This window comes from Juglans regia, chromosome 3 (genome assembly GCF_001411555.2).
Source record: "Juglans regia cultivar Chandler chromosome 3, Walnut 2.0, whole genome shotgun sequence".
NCBI classification, from domain to species: Eukaryota; Viridiplantae; Streptophyta; class Magnoliopsida; order Fagales; family Juglandaceae; genus Juglans; species Juglans regia.
In genome coordinates this window covers 1-17,331 of record NC_049903.1, presented here as the reverse complement: position 1 = coordinate 17,331, position 17,331 = coordinate 1, and the positions used below count along the sequence as shown (strand labels likewise).

The 17,331-nt window shown below is 36.6% G+C and overlaps 2 protein-coding genes across 4 annotated transcripts; both read right to left on the bottom strand.

Annotated features, from left to right (window-relative positions):
• Positions 1-6,455: 6,455 nt before the first annotated feature.
• LOC109000404 (NAC domain-containing protein 87-like) lies at positions 6,456-8,328 on the bottom strand. 3 transcript variants are annotated; one of them, XM_018977264.2, is made up of 4 exons: positions 7,966-8,328; positions 7,548-7,825; positions 6,580-7,317; positions 6,456-6,482 (listed from the first exon to the last, which is right to left on the bottom strand). In XM_018977264.2, the coding sequence occupies exons 1-3, from the start codon at positions 8,150-8,152 to the stop codon at positions 6,595-6,597; spliced, it is 1,188 nt and encodes a 395-aa protein (XP_018832809.1). In that variant the 5' UTR covers positions 8,153-8,328; the 3' UTR covers positions 6,456-6,482; positions 6,580-6,594. The 3 variants fall into 3 exon arrangements, with proteins under 3 accessions (XP_018832809.1, XP_035544067.1, XP_035544068.1); XM_035688174.1 differs by having other exon boundaries at positions 6,456-7,317; positions 7,557-7,825; XM_035688175.1 differs by having other exon boundaries at positions 6,456-7,317; positions 7,962-8,037.
• A 4,347-nt stretch (positions 8,329-12,675) lies between these two features.
• LOC109000403 (ricin B-like lectin R40G3) lies at positions 12,676-16,339 on the bottom strand. The gene is made up of 4 exons (XM_018977262.2): positions 15,748-16,339; positions 15,465-15,587; positions 13,223-13,451; positions 12,676-12,965 (listed from the first exon to the last, which is right to left on the bottom strand). Coding segments are annotated over exons 1-4 (870 nt in total). The 5' UTR covers positions 16,264-16,339; the 3' UTR covers positions 12,676-12,963.
• Between the last annotated feature and the right edge of the window lie 992 nt (positions 16,340-17,331).

Here is a 17,331-nt window from a genome sequence, read left to right as displayed (position 1 = left end):
CCACCCCAGCTTGTACTAGATGAACAATTTGACATCTTTTACAACCATAGTTTGGTCTCACTTTATCAAACTAGAGGGTGATGACTCCAATAACCCCCAAACAAAGTGTAACCACTGTGGTAAACTCTATGGATATCACTATAGGAAATATGGTACATCACAGTTAAAGGTGTACTTAGAAGAAAAATGCAAGAAGAGTCCAATATTGAGATCCTTACAAGAAAAGAGTTAATCTAGACTAGAGATTGAACTTAAAAAAATGCCAGATGAGAGTAGTGGGGGTTCTACATTGAATGAGTATACTAAGTATGACCCTGATGAGTATAAAAAAAAGTTAGCTCGTATGGTTATCATGGACGAGCTACTTTTTTAGTTTATGGAGGGGAGATGGTTTCAAGAATATTCCAGCTGTTTGGAACTTAGGTTTGATATTCGATCTCGCTACACTATGGTAAAGAATATTAAAAAATATTACCGAAAGGAGAAGGATTTCTTGAGGGGCCAATTGACGGGTCAAGTTGTAAGCCTTACTACCAATACTTGGACATCCGTCTAAAATTTTAATTATATGTATTTAATTGATCATTTCTTTGATTGTAATTGGGCACTACATAAGAAGATTGTGAAGTTTTGTCTAATTTTCGATCATAGACCACAATAAAGGAGTGGGGTTGGCATGAGTTTCGACAGTTACAGTTGATAATATCTCGTCTAATGGTGTTGCATTAGGATATCTTAAGACCTATCTTAGAGAGGTAAATAAGAAAATCTTGGGTGGTGATTGTTTGCATGTTAGATGTGCTGCACATATTTTGAATTTAATTGTGTTTGATGGCTTGAGAGATGTTGAAAGTACAATAAAGAGAGGTATGTTGAGAGATTCACAAGATTGAGAAGAGATGTTTGTGTTAGAAGTGAAAATGTTTTTTTTTTTTTTTTGTTCTGTTAAGTGTTCAAACTTAAGTTCTCTTGCTTCTTATCTTTTCTTTGTAGCCCTCACCCTATCCTTACATTACAAGCTTAATAAAGAACTATTGATCCCTGGTGATAGTTTCTGTTCTACATTAGTGGAGAGTGATTTGAAAAGTAAGTCTGTGGAGTTTTTAGAGATCCATTATTTATTTACTTGTTTGCATAAAACTATCCGGGGAGCTAATGATGAAGTGAGAATGATAGGTATGCATGAATGTGACTTGATTGATCTTGAATGATTCCTTTCAATTATAAATTTTAGGCAATCCTTGAGGCAACAATTTTTATGAATCAAACCAATACTTGTTTTAATTGTTTTTCTTTTTTTCTTTACTCAAGGGCGAGCAAAACTTAAGTTTGGGGATATTTCAGCTCAACCCATTTTCTATTAAAGCCCATTTTAAGCATGGGGGATTCAAGAAAAGACCAATTAACTCTATCATATGTTTTACTCATATCAAGTTTAAGGGATATAAAACCCTCTCTACCTACCCTTTTCTTCCTAAAAAAATGGATAAGTTCATAAGCTACAAGTACATTGTTTGTAATAAGATGACCAAGAACAAAAGAGCTTTGAGATGTAGAGATAATATGAGGAAGTATACACTTGAGATGTTGGGTTCATTTGCTGAAGAGCTACTCCAACTTTTCTTCTATAAAACTTTAAGCCAAGTCCTAGTTCATTGCATCTGACACTCTACCTTATAATCCATCTAGAAAATCCAAATTTCCTCTTTGATCAGGGGCGGTGAACAAGCCATGGAAGTAATCCAAGATAATCTGATCCCTTGCCTCCTTTACTTGCCAAAACCTATCCTTATCTTTTGCTCCCATAATAAATTCTTCTTCTTCTTTTGGATGCTTTTCTATGAAAACATTTGGTATTGAGATCCCCTTCCTTAAGCCATAAAGCTTTAGATCTTTGTCTCCACATGATTTCTTCATTCTCCAACCAATGCTGCAATTCCACTCCAACCAATGTTGCAATTCCACATTCTAGACTTGAGTCTTTATTATGGAGCTGTTGTAGTTTAAATCTTGCCTTCTTGATATTCAAGTGAACTTTCCCAAAGTATTTTTATTCCATACCTTCAACTTCTCACTGCATCTAGTGTCTTTTCCCATAATCCCTTGCATATCATCTACCCCTGAATCAAACTTCCAAGAGTCAGAAATCACATTCTCACATTCATTATTCTCAACCCACATTATCTCAAATCTAAATGGCCTGTTTCCCCCTCTTGAAATTTTGAAAACCCATCTTCATTTAATTGCAACATTAATATTGGTATATGCTCAGGATGGGTAGCTACCCCATGCTTAACTATTGCTGTTGGGAACATATTAGACCAAACCACATTTGCTAAAAATCTATCAATTCTTTCACTAATTCTGTGTTGTGTCTCTCTCCCATTAAGTGTAGGTATTCATGACTCTATATATGATTGCAATAGTTATAATTCTTTTCTATCTACTCGATTAATTATGCCTGCCAAGAATTCTTCCGTGAATTCAGGGAGGAATCTACAGCATCGACTCAGGGATTGATCGATTGTTTAATTCAGGGGGAAAAAAAATTAACCTTTCACGTGGCTCATCATCTAATTAATTGTTTCATCTTAACTAAGGAGGTTACCGCACGCTTACAGTACATCAATTTTTTTTAATACATGGGATTCTGAAGATTAAAGGCCGTTTGTTAATTAGTCCTATAGTAATTTAACGTAGAGTTACAAATGGGTAATAACATTTAAAAAAGGAGAAAAAGTATAAGATTCTGTGGGGCACATTTGGACAGGATGGTAGATCCGTAGATGTGATTCATTTATAAATAAGATAAGTATTTTTTTTACAAAACAAATAATTAAGTTGTTTCCGAATAATATTGAAGGGATAGAAATAATTTATATACATTTTTTTTTTTTTGAGAAACGCTTTGGGTAGTCACCTGTAAGTTGAGTTTGTTGGAGACCAATACGGTTGTGACACATAAGCCTTTGAAAACATGTTACGGTGGGGACGCATACGGGTAAGCAGCTCTTTTTCTCCTTCGTTCTCCCCAATTCAGAAAGGCCTCTCTCTCTCTACTTCGACGCCTCTCTCCCTCATTCCCTCTCTCTCTCTCTACTTCGAAGGCCACCGAGACCAGTTCAAGCCTTATTGTCAATTACTCGGACAATGTTGCGACCCCGTTCTCTCTCCGTAAAGGGCGTACATTTTACAACAACCTGTGGCCAAAATTGAACAGAAATTATCAAGCAAGAAAGTGGTAACAAAAATAAGGCAAGTAATGATTTCTGGATTGGTATAGGAAGGAAAGATTCACCGTAAGTGTGGTGGCTTTCTTTGCGGCAAGAGCTCTAATGCTCGGCACGATTCTCTAACATTGATTTCCAAAGTATCAAAGGGCTTTAGTTGTAGCTGCCAATTCGGATCGGGTTTTGAAATCTTGAAAAGAAAAAAAAATGATTGTTCATACCATTTTTACAGGTCTAAACTAAATCCAATAGCGGGAGAGTCGCTTTCTTTCTGTTTCCACAGAAATGCATTTCATTTTTATTTGTAAAATGAGCCCTGATTCATTTTGATAAGTCCATACCATTGTTTTAAATTTCGTACCGTACCGGTCAATATGGTCGAAATTTTTCATATTGGCTGTCGGGATGGGTACATGTATCCATACATTTCGTACCGGCCCAAATACCGGCCGTATCTACCGGTACCGGTCATACAGGCCGATATTTCGGCCTTCCAATTTTTTTTTTTCATTTTTTCAAGCTACAATCTTATTTTTTGACCCCCAATTTAGATTAGGCTATTTATAACTTATATATATATATGTATTTATATATATATATTTATATATAACTTATTCATATATAGACTATTATTTTGAAATATAATTATATATATATATTTATATATATATAATTTATTCATATATCGACTATCCCGAAACGGTACACGAAATGGTATCGGTATCGAAATATTTCGTTCTAGTGCCTTGATCGGTATTGCTTCCGGTATGGTATTTAAAACATTGGTCCCTACCCTTTGCAGAGTGAACGGATAGTAGCAGAAAATTCAAAAAAAAAAAGAAAAGAAAAGAAAAGAAAGGGCAGAGAGGCGTGGTGGATCCAGAGAGGGCATCGAGAGATCGAGAGCAGAGAGGGCGAGAGAGATCGAGAGCAGAGAAGGTAGAGAGAGATCGAGAGATCGATGGCAGTGACTGCGATTTCATGAGAGATAGGAGTCTGATCCAGTGAGAGAGCAGAAAGAGAGAGGTGGAGGGGGAGTAGATGTGCGCTCGGCTACGTGTCTTTTTCGTATTGGTCTCCAATATTTGGGGTTGATAGGAGTCATTGGTTGAAAGATTTCCTCTTTTTTTTTTTTTTTCCTAACCCATTTATATGCAATTTCAACGGTATACTGATACTTGGAAGCTTTGGATTATTGAAGTTAGAAAAACTGAAATTTGTTGGGGCTCTTATACAGGTACTGTGATGACTTGTGAGTCTATGAAAGAATTTCTTGAACAAAAGAAAACAAAAAGAAATCATAAAAATTTATTTTTCTTAAAGAGATCACGAGATTCAAGAAATTGATTAACATGTTATTAATATGTCAATCATATTGGTCTTAATTAGCGGACTAGTTTGTTTTCAAGAAATTTTTTGACTCATTTCATCTTGTCTTATCTAATTATTATAATTTTATTAAATTTTAATATAAAATAAAATAAACAATTTAATTTTTTTAAATTTTAAAATAAAAAGAATATTAAAAAAATATATTTTAATAATATTTTATTTAATTTTTTAATTTTAATCTCATCTTATCACATCTATTAAAACAAATGAGAATGCTCTGTAACTGATGCCCATGCTCCCATTAGTAAAAAGTAAAACAATTAACCGGCCTGTACATTTAATGCTTATGTAAATATTTTATGCCAAATTAGGAGGGTCGTCTCATGTGTGGACGTATAAAAACCAAATAAGATTTAATATTGGCATGCATCTTGATACGTACATTGATTTATTAAAAAACAATAGGGTCTTCGCCATGGGAAGAGCGCAGCTAACAAATACGTACAGAGATTTGTAATATATATTGACATTATAAAGGAAATTGCATGTGCACAATAAAATGTAGTTCTTCAAGTACAATTATCCATAAAATCGGCAAAATACACCTTAATTTCTTTATTAGCTTAGCATATATATAGTAAATGATTGATTAATTAGAAGTTGATTAGCATCTCTTCTATATTTCATTATTCTAATAGAGAATTAATTACAACGTAGTACACTATCTCATTGAGGCGCCTCCTTCTCTCTCACTTATAAAAAATTTAAGACTCCAGATCTGTTTTTTGTCAAAAGGGGAGGAGGTCTTGACTTCCTTCTCCTTCCTCTCATTCTTCTATTCACCCACATTGTCTATCAATGTTTTTTTTACTTAGTTTTATTTTACTTTTTTCAAGGTAAAAAAAAGACAGATTTATAACTTTCTGGCAACTGTTGAGAGACACGTGAGGTACAAGTAGATTTACATGTCGAAAATCGTTCGGAAGAAAGTGATAAATTTGCGAAAATCACCGCGCGTGGTTCTCACTTGCCTCCCACATCTGTGCGTGATCCTCACATGACACTCCTTTCGACAGCTATTTTCGACACACGTGCCAGATCACCAGACTCGCCACTATCAAACCTTTTAGATCTGATCTTTGTGACTGAAAAGAGACAAGTGTGTTGCCTTTACGGGCCGTCATAAATTCTGAAGTATGCCAGAGTTGGTCCAAACTATAATCTGTCCTATTTTGCATTTATGGTACTGTTTTCATTTTTGATTTCCTTATTGTTAATTAAAATAAAAAGAGTTTTTCTCTCGGACGTTTTTCTGTAGAGGTTGAGTCCTCTCTTTCTATGAAGGGTGATGTTAAGTTCATGTTTAGGCAAATAATGTTGTTTCTTGGACGTTTGTCTGTAAATAATATCAACAATGATGAAGACCAGATTAGTTACAAAATGAAATAGTGTACTAGTAGAGCTCTAAATGCATTATTTTGATTTATGATATTATGTTTGATATGAAGACATATCAAAATGTATCTGATCATGGATATAAAATTTTCTAATAAATGAATGATACACTTTTCCTTAAAAAAAATAAAAATAAATTACCATACCAAAGAGTACTAAAAATTTAAAAGAACGAAAGACAGCTGCAGGGTGTCCCTAGCAAAATCCATGTATGTAACGTACAAACCTTGAATCAACAATTCCTACAAGGAAAGAATACAAGCGCATATTTGTGTTCATAAAATCTTTAATTGGTACCTTCGATCAATAAAAAGGCAATCCCAAAAGGTTTTAATATCATGAATCTATGGAGTATATGTTTATGTTCAGGAACATTTTTTCTGACCAAATATACCTATAAAGTGACTGATTGGAAACAATGCCATCCTAAGAATTCCACAAGCAAGCAGGCGTTGTATATTCTACCTGACAATAAAAATTAAAAAAAATACTTTACAATACGTACCCGTGAGGTTTCATAAATCTTATTAACTAATTAATTTTTGCAATTATCTCTGCCAACCTAAAATTTCTTTGTTCAGTAATCCCACAAGCACTCCAAATCTGCAACGGGGCCGACTGCTGAACCCTCGAGGTCTTCGTAAGATTTGTTGCTCCCTACATCTTGCTTTGAGACGACAGATGAAATCTCGGTGTTCATGTCAGTGCTAAGTCCCGTGTCCTGTGAGAGGCTGACCAAGGACTGATTAGATGAGAATTGCTCCACCTTGCACAACCTCTCTACGTCAGATTTTCCATTAACGTTGGCTTCGATTGCTCTTAAAATGCCCTGTCCAGTGATTGCATAGCCATAGGCCCTGTCAGTGACGCTTGGGATTGAAATAGTCTTCCCTCGAAGCAAATAGCCAGGATTTGGATTTGCCTGAAAGGAGAAAGGAGGATTTGGTCCCGCAGAAATTTGTGGATATAAAACGGCTTTAACTGTTGGGTGACTGAAACTAGCTTGGTAAGTAGTGACGGGGGTGTATTTGGAGGTTGGAAGCTGGAAGATGTTCTGGTCAAGGTGCTTTAGCTGCAGAAGTTGGTTCTCCCTCATTGAGAAGTATGAGGGGGTTCCCTCGAAGTTGTTGTCACCATGCCTTTCGGTGTTGGAAAATGGGGGAATATCCATGAGGGGCGGGAGTGAAGAACAATCCAGGAGATCATCTCCAAAAGAGTTCATCCTTATCAGGGCATCTGTTACCGAGGCCTTTTTTATCCCCGTGTTCTTGTGGAAAACTCTGCATACAACCCATTCATCCTGCAATGAAAGTGGCACCAAATTCTCCGAGTTTAGATTCCTCACAGTTTATCCAGTAAGAAGCAAAAGTTAATACAAGGGGCCGCTTGAAAAAAGCCTCAACTAACACATAGGACACCTAGTCGAAGAGATGAAGATGAAAAAGTACTTACAATAAAATCTGTTCAGTTGCAAAAATAAAAGAAACATTGAAAAAGAGAAGAATATATTGTAAGGCATAAACACCTTACCTTTGCAACCTTGGGGTGGTATGCCGATTTGCCTTCCAGTCTGTACTCATGCATGATCCAGTTGGTCTTCTCTCCTTTTGGAGCCCTCCCTCTATAGAACACAAGGGTCTTCTTCATTCCAACAAGGCAACCTTTCCCTAATTTGTATACCTCTTTATCCTTTCCAGTGGCCTTCCAATATCCAGATTCCGTTGCTCGATTTGTTCGCATGCCTGTTGGATACTTCCTATCTCTCTGGCAGAAGAAGTACCATTCTTTCTCTCCCATCTTCGCTTTTTCTGCATGATATATGTCAGGACTGATTAGATAATCCAAAAACAAAATTGACAAGCAACCGTGTGGACGTGCTTTTACAAATTATGAAAGAGGCAGATATATATAAATAAACCATAAATAGATAAAGAAAAAAAAAACTTACTTGGTAAATCCCAGGGTTCGCACTTATTCAAATCAGCTTCTCCGATAGCACTTGCACCGAAGTTGCTATTCATCACCTTCCCTGTAAGATAATGAGTTATGATCTCCTCATCCGTGGGGTGAAATCGAAATCCCGGAGGCAAATCGATGAGGTCCTCTCCTTTGTTTACCACTATTACCTCTTCCATAAATATGCTAATTGATTTCTGTAGTATTGAAATGGTACAAACCAATCCCGGTATTCTCAACCACCTCAAAATATGAATATATCACAGGCCTAAATATTACAAACCAGCATGTACGGAACAAAGGCTGATAAAAATTAATGAAAGAATACAAACAGCAAATATGAAGACCGAGGAGATCAAAGAAGTAGAAGATATATATATATTTATATATATAATTTCTAATTGAGAAGGAGAATTGAAAGAGAGCAATTAAAAAAAGTAGAGCAAAGAGAAATGGGCAAGCTTAAATAGAGGAGCTTCTTCAACAGTCCATATTCTTAAGATCCGTGGACCGTAAGACACTGCCTAGGAGCCTTGTCGAGGGCTCAATCGTTTTGTTTGTTTGTATATTTTATTCGAGTGTCCTATGTTGGTGGTTTCTTAGGGCAGGTTTGGGGGGTGGGATGAGATACAAAATTCTCATCTCATCTCATCTCATCATTATACCTTTTTCAAATCTCCATACAAAATATAATAAACAATTCAACTTTTTCAAATCTCAATTCAACTTTTTCAAATTCCAATACAATAATAATACTAAAACATAATATTTTAAACACTAAAACAAAACACAAAATTCTCATCTCACCCTCCAAACCTGTCCTTAGCCTCGTTTATTTTTTCAATTCTTCGTAATTTATTTTATCTAATTATTATAATTTTTTTAAATTTTTATATAAAATAAAATAAAGTATTTAATTTTTTAAAATATCAAAAACAAAATAATAGTAAAAAAATATTATAATATTATTTTATTCAACTTCTAATTTTAATTTTAACGTATTTTATCTCACTCGCAAAAATAAAATAATTCTATCTGTTTGTTTGAAGAGAAACGAGAAAGGAAAAAAAGAAAAAAAAAATGGTAAAATGGGAGCTTTCTATGTGCGTAGCAGGGACCCATGTTTCCAGGACCCGTTCACATAAAAATAATAACTTTATCCGCTACCTTAAACCTAACTTCAGAGAATTTCATTGTATCTGTCGTGTCTGTATATAAACAATATCTTTTAGAACATCACTGTTCAAAGCCTAGAAAAGTTTCTTAATTAGATGCTGATCGTTGGCTTGGCTGAGTAAAATATGGACATTCTTTTAAAAGGTGGTAATTTTCTTTTAAGATTTTTCATACATCTGCAATTTCATCGTAATATTGTAATACATAATTTCTACAATTTTCATATCCAACAGGTACTTTCATCTCTTTTTTAACATTCACGTCTCATGTACTTGGCGATCAAATTTTACCCTCTTTAACATCATAAAAAGACTACGCATTAACAATAAGAACTCATAACTTCGTCATGCACGATTTTACCGTCTCTCTACTGAAGATTGTGAAAAAAAATAGGACATTTGTATTGCATTACACGCAGCTCGAGACTTTGAAAAGTAAGATGCCTGATCCCCCGACAAATGCAAAGAGGGAAGGGGTACCCATTAGAACGAATCTAGGGGCCATCGGCCCATCGCCACTAAAAAGTCAAAAGATGAAGAAAAAGGAAAGTACCTTTCTTTTTTCTTTTAGAAAATAATAGGTGATCGAGAAATTAGAATGGTGACCGTTTTGATTCATACTCTATTTTTTTACTTAATAATTAAGAAAAAGATTATGAGTGAATTTGTGTTATTTTATTTTTTTAAAAAAATTCTTAAAGATATTTAAAAGAAAAAAATTTTAAAAAATATATTTTACATTATCAGTACAATGCGGGAACCATTCTCGACCCTCTAGCATTGTATTTTCTTTTTTTGTAAAACGAGATAGCTGGCTAGCATGCTTACTAAACCTTGACAATTGTTTTAGCCTTCTATATTTATTTTTTACCGATGATAGATAAATCAGTTTTATTTAGGGAAAAAAAGAAAGGGAGCATTTTAATTCATCAGGGAGCATTTTAATTCATCGTTCGAGAAAAAACTGCTGTACTGCAACATGAAAATACAAAAAAGTTGGAGTTATTAATTCATTGCAAGATGCTATCAAATATATGCATTCTCATCACATATAATAGTGGATTAGAAAAAGGGGTTTGTCATTGTCATCGGGTAATTTTATTCCTTTCTTTTAGCTACACGAGAATGCAAGGGACGAGACCGAGAAGAACTATTTTTGAGGCTACGTTAGCAGCTTCCATGAAATTTCGATGAAAATCTAAAATAAATTTAGTTGAACGGCATTAGGCGGAAAACAGCTATGACAGTGGCCTTTCGGTCCTTCCTGACTAAATAAGCCATTAGTTGTTCCATTGAATTCTAGCGGCGTAGCATAAAGAGTCCATTTGGAAGGTCAAGTGGCTAAAGATCTCAAAGGGAAGGGAAACAAAAAAAAAAAAAAAAAAAGAGGAAAGAAAGCTTAAAATTATGGACGACTGTTATCAAGGGCCGGCTTAGGGACAAAGGTTTCATTGGCTATTGAATTTGATACAACATGCGCTGCAACTTACGAAACGGTTCCAACACCGCTTCCTCTTTTTAATTCTTTTATTTCCTGTATAATTGACGAACCCCGAATTAGTTTAAGAAATCAATTTTTTATATGGTTATTAAAAAAATCGAGAATAGCTGGGTTCAACCAAAATATATAAACGTTGTAGCCCTTTGTTTACAGCTAAGGCGCTGTAATTTTAAATTCTATCCTTCATAAAAAAAACTCTTTAAATTAATGATTGATATGAAATTGCATTTTAAATTTGAGGCTTGGCAATTCAATACCGAAGTGTTTGACATTTCAGTTGGCTGCTTCCGACGCGCGAGATGAGCTGGACAACGATTGCGTAAACTGAAGCCCCTTCACAAGGCCGAGTGCTCAGAATAAGCTTACGCGCTCGCATCTCTGTGGCCAAGTATCTGGCCCCACCTCATCATTTGCCATCATATATTTTTTAAACTATTTTTCTATTCTTTCGACGATAAAAAACAAAAAGAGTAGGACGTGAGATACGGAATGAATCTCGCTGGGTAATATAATTAGATAATGAAACAATAGATTGAATAATAATTGAAATGTTCAAGATTAACGCGTACGTGGGCCACCACCATAGCAATAACAGGTCATTACTTATCAGCAATGGGAATAGAAGCCTTGAGAAGGAGTTCTGAGCTTGATCAGCCCCCCGCAATTATCTCTCTCTCTCTCTCTCTCTCTCTAAAATGTTGACTTTTGCAGAACGAAACTGCAAAGCAAACGCCAAAGCCACAAAGGCACATCCCATTTGCTGACGATTTCTGACGGATTACCACACCTCATGTTAGGCCCTCGATCTCTCTAGCGATCCCGATATCATATATGTCATCACGGAGTTGGCTCACCAACCTTATGACCATTTATACGTCACGTGTCGGAGCATATACGTACCTCAATATACAAGAAACCGAGCCATCGATCCGATCCGAGGACGGCGATGCCACTCAACCTGACTCGTATTATACAGCCAGGAGAATCAGCAACTCATTACACATGGATCATTGGCAATCATAGTCTTAAGTTAATATTCTTCTTAATAAATTAACGGTAGAACCGAGTGGACGCGGCTGGCTGTTATTGCAAATAGTAGACACGCAGAAATAGAATTAGCGGCATACGCCCGAACAGTGTTATATGGGTTGAGACAGTTGGCTGAGACAGAGATGGAACTTTCTCAGGAAACACATGCCACCTAAGTTAGCTTCGACTAGAAAAGATTTCTAATCTGAGTTTTTTTTTCTTCTTTTTTTAAGTGCTTTTCATTGGAGAAAACTTGGTCTTATATATCGTCTTTAATCCTTACGTCCCCTTTAGATATAGTACCCTTAGACTTGTTGGAAATTATGTTTTCACAGATGTTTGAATCGTTTCTGGCATTGCACATGAACCGTTGATGCATGAAGATACTTTGTTGTTAGTCACACAAATATAGCTGTGAGACTAGTGCTGCAGGGAGCATAATTGAGGGGGAGATAGCACAGACAGGCAAGCCTCTAATTCAAACTATAGTACGAGGGGATAGAGCTTCCAGGCAGCTAAGCTAGATCAAATCCTAAATACAAACACAATTCCTAATCACAACTACAACACAAATTCTCCTATTATCTTACTCAGCTGCATGAAGAGTCTTACGGTTTGACTTCAGTGGCATTCGCCAATCCACCTGCTGGAGAAGGAATGGTTCTAACAACCAGAAATCTTTCAAGTTATTTAATTAGGGTTTGATTGTTTCCCAGAAAAAGGGGTTACCATCGTTAAAAATTTGCCTTGAAACTATAAGATTTGTTAGAGATGGTGGCTCATATTCTTTGTCAATATTGACCATAGCAGTCGGATGCACTGAAGTCCCAAGGGTAGGACCTTTCGTCTAGTCGAGAAGTCTACTTGGGAGGAAACCATCTCGAGACTCGGGAGGATAGACTCCTCGAGTGCTTGGTGAGAGTACCTCCGTAATTCAGTATAGAGGAAATCCTCCACACCAAATCCATCTATCCATACACACAACAAATCAATTCGGTTTACAATCAATTTCTGTTTTCTTACTTCATCAAATCAGACATTGGAAATGGAAATGGAAATTTACAAACCCTCGGCTCAGAAGTACAGCCTGATAGGATATCATGATATCAAATATAGCTTACGAATACAAAGTAACCGCAGTTGTAATTGAAACTTATTACAGACAGATTTTCACATATAATGATCATTGCAACACAAGCACACTTACAAGCACAACAAGTAGAATCTCATCTCATTTTTGTCAAATACAATACAGCATTAAATTGGCAACATCACTGGACATAAATCCTGCATTTGGTGTCAAAGAAAAAACATCAGGGAAAAAAAGAAAGAACGAACAAGAGAATAAAGATTTCTTAGCCAGTGAGACACATGAAGCGAAAAGCCCATTCCATTCAACTTATGGGGCAGGCCTCTTGTTATTAGAGTAACTTGACTTCATACGGATTCAATAAAGATATGAGAAACCAGACAAGCTTCACAAGAAGGAAGAAAACACAACAGGAATGGATATAATTTCCTCACATTTTAAGCGAAAAACTTACAATAGGGCATGATCTTCCAATGCTGGTTATCCCCTTTGTTCCATTGCCACAACACTATAGTAGTGCCATTGTGCACACCTCCAGATTTCTTATCACCATGAAAAGCATCCACATTAAGATGAACGTTATTAACCATTCTTATAGCTCGGAAACCATTGCCCAAGTCCTTGCTCTCAGTCCATAGGATGGACTCGTCAAGAACATCAGCATTATAAGGTATCAGCTGCACCTGCAGTCGAATTAGAACCAATATTTATTGAGTGATGACCGTATCTAAACTATGACCCATGCTCATACTGCAGCGAGAGGGAGTCAGGCTCCTTGGATTACTAACCCTAACACAGGGCATAAATGTCATTGCGCACTTAATGAATGAAATGAAAACAATGTTTGGAATGTAAAATGTCTGTAACCTGATTTTATGATGTTCTTCAATAGTAAAATGTTAATAACATGTTTACTGCACGATTTATTTATTTATTGAGTATTCGACTCACTTTTTTTTAATGTTTTAAATGTCCCAAATGATGTTGAGAACAATCCTACAGGCCAAGAAAGCTATAGACTCAAGTCAATACTTAGGAGAGGACTTTTAGTAAGTGCTAGAAGCACACCAGAGTGTTTGGTTTGGAGAATTTTAAATCTTGGAGCTATGATGGAAATTATATGCAACTTTCTATCCTTAACGGACCATGTTCAGCAAGAACTATGTTCTTTCTAGATGCAGAAGTCTAGAGGGAAAAAAAATACAGAACACTTAGCAATTAATAAGTTACCCTAAGAGTAATTCATACATGGAAAACACCTCCAAAAGGGCCCTCACAAGAGCTCTTAGAATCATTAAAAAAGATCACTAGATGATCAGCATACGGTAAATGAGTAACCTCAGGACAACCCCTTGTACCCTCTGATCTTTCCTGAATTGAATGCGTGGACCAGCAGCCTACTCTTAGTTAATAAAAGTAGACGAGCAACCTACTTAATGCCTACTTTTGCTAAAATGAACAAATATAGAAATAGAGGATCTCCTTTCCTCATTACCTTAATTGTCTATGTCCTCATATGGCAAGGCAGATGTCCTGTTATTATACAGGGTCCCATCTGTGCCAAATGCAATATTATAAGCTTGAATCACCAATTAATTTTTGTCATTCATACCAAATCAAAGTTACAAGATTCAATTACTTTTTTTCATCTGTACCGAATTAATTTGAGCGAAAATTTATGAATAGGGTTCATATGTGAGCCCCTATAAAGCAAGTGCATGAGCATGCCAGATCAAGAGAATACATGTAAACTATCTAATTTGGGATGGGATAGACAGGGGCATTAGGTCTAAGCTTGTTTCTGCATTTCTCTCATATGGTTTTTCCAAGCGGCCAAAACACAGAGCAGAAACCACGCTTGTCAATTGACAATTATACATACATGGGAGTGTGTGGGTGGTTTGGGATGAGAGCCCCCTTCTTTTCTGGTTCAAAAATAAACCCTTTGAATCAACTGTCAAAGGGGATTTTACTATAAGCAGCATCTAGAACCTGTGTGATGATTGGAAGCATAAAAGATGAAAAAGGGCTAATATCCATTCCGTATATAAGTACACAAATTGAAAGCAACCAAAAACCTGTTGACACCAAATGCGATTAAAATTTTTGTATGATCATGAACAGAATCCATAGAAGTATATATAATATAAAAACAAATGTGAGACTTAAACAACTACTTTCAACAGTTGTCAATCACAATAACTGAGAAGAATGGATATATCAGACATAGAGACTAGAAGATATCGAACTGTATCCTGGAAGCATAGTATCTGCAATTGTGAGAGAGTAGGCAAATCCTTAGGCGGAGAGAACCAATAAGCTGTCAGCATCTGAAGAAGAAACAGCATTGAAACATACCAAATTGGCCTACATAAGACAATATAGCCCTGAATTTTCAGGTCCAAATAAAATCACTTTATCAATTTATCCCAAAAACTTCCCAAAAATCGATTTTGAACACAAGAAACGGGAGGTGCAGTTTTCTTAATACTCAGCATCTGCAGTTTTCTTTAGGATCATAAAAGGCGTTGCATTGGTTTTACTAGTCTTTGTAGCCAACATTGACATTTCATTAGTTCCAAATTGAGGTAGACGAAGTCTGTGAAATGAATAGGATTTGAGGAGGCAGAACCCAAATATGTCAGCAAAAGAACTAGGATCACAAGTGTTGTAACTATAACAGAACTATATCTTACAGGATGAGTGGCTCCAGTGGAGTGCTTGATGGCCTGACCAGTGGCTTTGTTAACCAAAGCAAAGCAGGGAAACCCATCTTCATCCTTCACTCTTGTGCTGTACTTCTCATCTTTGTACCAGTGCTGAAACCGATCAAAATTGGCATAGATTAAACAAAAAACAGAGAAAAGAAGAATTAGAGATCAACATAGTAGTAAAACAGCCGGATCAAAACAAATTACATATTACCGTTCAATTACAATGAAGTAAACAGAGAAAGATCAAGTAAAGAGTGAGACAAACCTGGAAATCATCGGATGGATTAGATGGAGCAAGAATGACATGGCCATCTCGGATGGCGAGAGAGTAATTGGGGTCGGCCTTGGAGAAGACCTTGAAAGCGCGTTTATTGGAGAGGTCAGAGGTAGGAGGCTGATGGGTTTGATGGGGAAGGAAGGAGGGGAAGTGTGGACGATAGTTGTGACCGACATGGTCCACGTAAGTGGTGGAATAAGCAGGAAGTGGAGGTGGAGGGTGCGATTCTGAAGGAAAAGCAGAGTAACCACTAAAGCCTTGGGAAGGGGGTGGGGGTGGTGGCCCGTGGGAGCTGTGGTAGGTGTGAGTGAGGTGAGGCGGTGGTTCATCTTCTCCGAAATAAGATTGTGGTGGAGGTCGTGGTGGTGGTGGGTAGCCAAAGGCAGGCGAAACGGTTGTTCCGGGAGGTGGGTAATTCTGCTTTATTTGTTCATCGCCAGCTTCATCACCATCCCTCCGTAGGTGGTGCTGGGTGTGAGCGTGATGCGCAAATGGGAACTCCATGATCTGATCTGGTACGTTTCTTATCGACTGCACGGCGCAAATGGGCGTGAGCGTGATGCGCAAATGGGAACTCCATGTTCTGTATTGATAATTCTATATTAATAAATTAATTCATACAATGACACCGCTTCCGCCACGACTTCCACCACCAATATAATTAATATATTGATAATTCCTAATAAATTAATATTAGGAATTATGTTAATTAATAAATTAATTAACATAATTCTATATCAGCATCCCTACATAAAAGTGTTAATAGTCCATGAACCCAGAATCACAAGCCCACTTATCAAAGAGCCAAGATCGTAACAGATGTGCCCAAGACTTGGTCATCATTAATAACGAACTAATGAGGTACCAAAAAGGTTCTGCGAGTTATTCGTGGCGAGATACAGGCTCATATTGCAAACACAAGATATTAATTCCGTCTACACGGTAGCATATTAAAAGTGCTAATAATCCGCAATAAAACTCGGATTAGAAGGAACCAATCCGTCAAGTAAGCCATATCCATTAAACTCTCACTCTATATATATGTAGTCCAAGCACACACTTGATGTAACTTTTAAATCATTTTCTCCAGAGATTTAAAACAATGTACATGCATTAACCGGACTTAGGCATCTGATGTGTTCAATACCACCTGGAACCCTTTTGTGTTTTCCAAGTAAAACCTTAGGGTTTTAGGGTTTAGGATTTAGGGTTTAGGGTTTTAGGGTTTAGGGTTTAGGGTTTAGGGTTTAGGGTTTAGGGTTTAGGGTTTAGGGTTTAGGGTTTAGGGTTTAGGGTTTAGGGTTTAGGGTTTAGGGTTTAGGGTTTAGGGTTTAGGGTTTTAGGGTTTAGGGTTTAGGGTTTAGGGTTTTAGGGTTTTAGGGTTTTAGGGTTTAGGGTTTAGGGTTTTAGGGTTTTAGGGTTTAGGGTTTAGGGTTTAGGGTTTAGGGTTTAGGGTTTTAGGGTTTAGGGTTTAGGGTTTAGGGTTTTAGGGTTTTAGGGTTTAGGGTTTAGGGTTTAGGGTTTAGGGTTTAGGGTTTAGGGTTTAGGGTTTAGGGTTTAAGGTTTAGGGTT

What these genes read in the sequence shown, in the direction of transcription:
- LOC109000403 (XM_018977262.2), bottom strand. Translation starts at nt 16,263, where the DNA reads ATGGAGTTCCCATTTGCGCATCACGCTCACACCCAGCACCACCTACGG. An exon ending in ATCCATCCGATGATTTCCAG is followed by an intron (nt 15,588 to 15,747) that starts GTTTGTCTCACT and finishes GATCGGTTTCAG; the next exon opens with CACTGGTACAAAGATGAGAA. An exon ending in CCACTGGAGCCACTCATCCT is followed by an intron (nt 13,452 to 15,464) that starts GTAAGATATAGT and finishes ATTCGACTGCAG; the next exon opens with GTGCAGCTGATACCTTATAA.
- LOC109000404 (XM_018977264.2), bottom strand. Translation starts at nt 8,152, where the DNA reads ATGGAAGAGGTAATAGTGGTAAACAAAGGAGAGGACCTCATCGATTTG. An exon ending in CGAACCCTGGGATTTACCAA is followed by an intron (nt 7,826 to 7,965) that starts GTAAGTTTTTTT and finishes TATATCATGCAG; the next exon opens with AAAAAGCGAAGATGGGAGAG. An exon ending in ACCACCCCAAGGTTGCAAAG is followed by an intron (nt 7,318 to 7,547) that starts GTAAGGTGTTTA and finishes CTTTCATTGCAG; the next exon opens with GATGAATGGGTTGTATGCAG.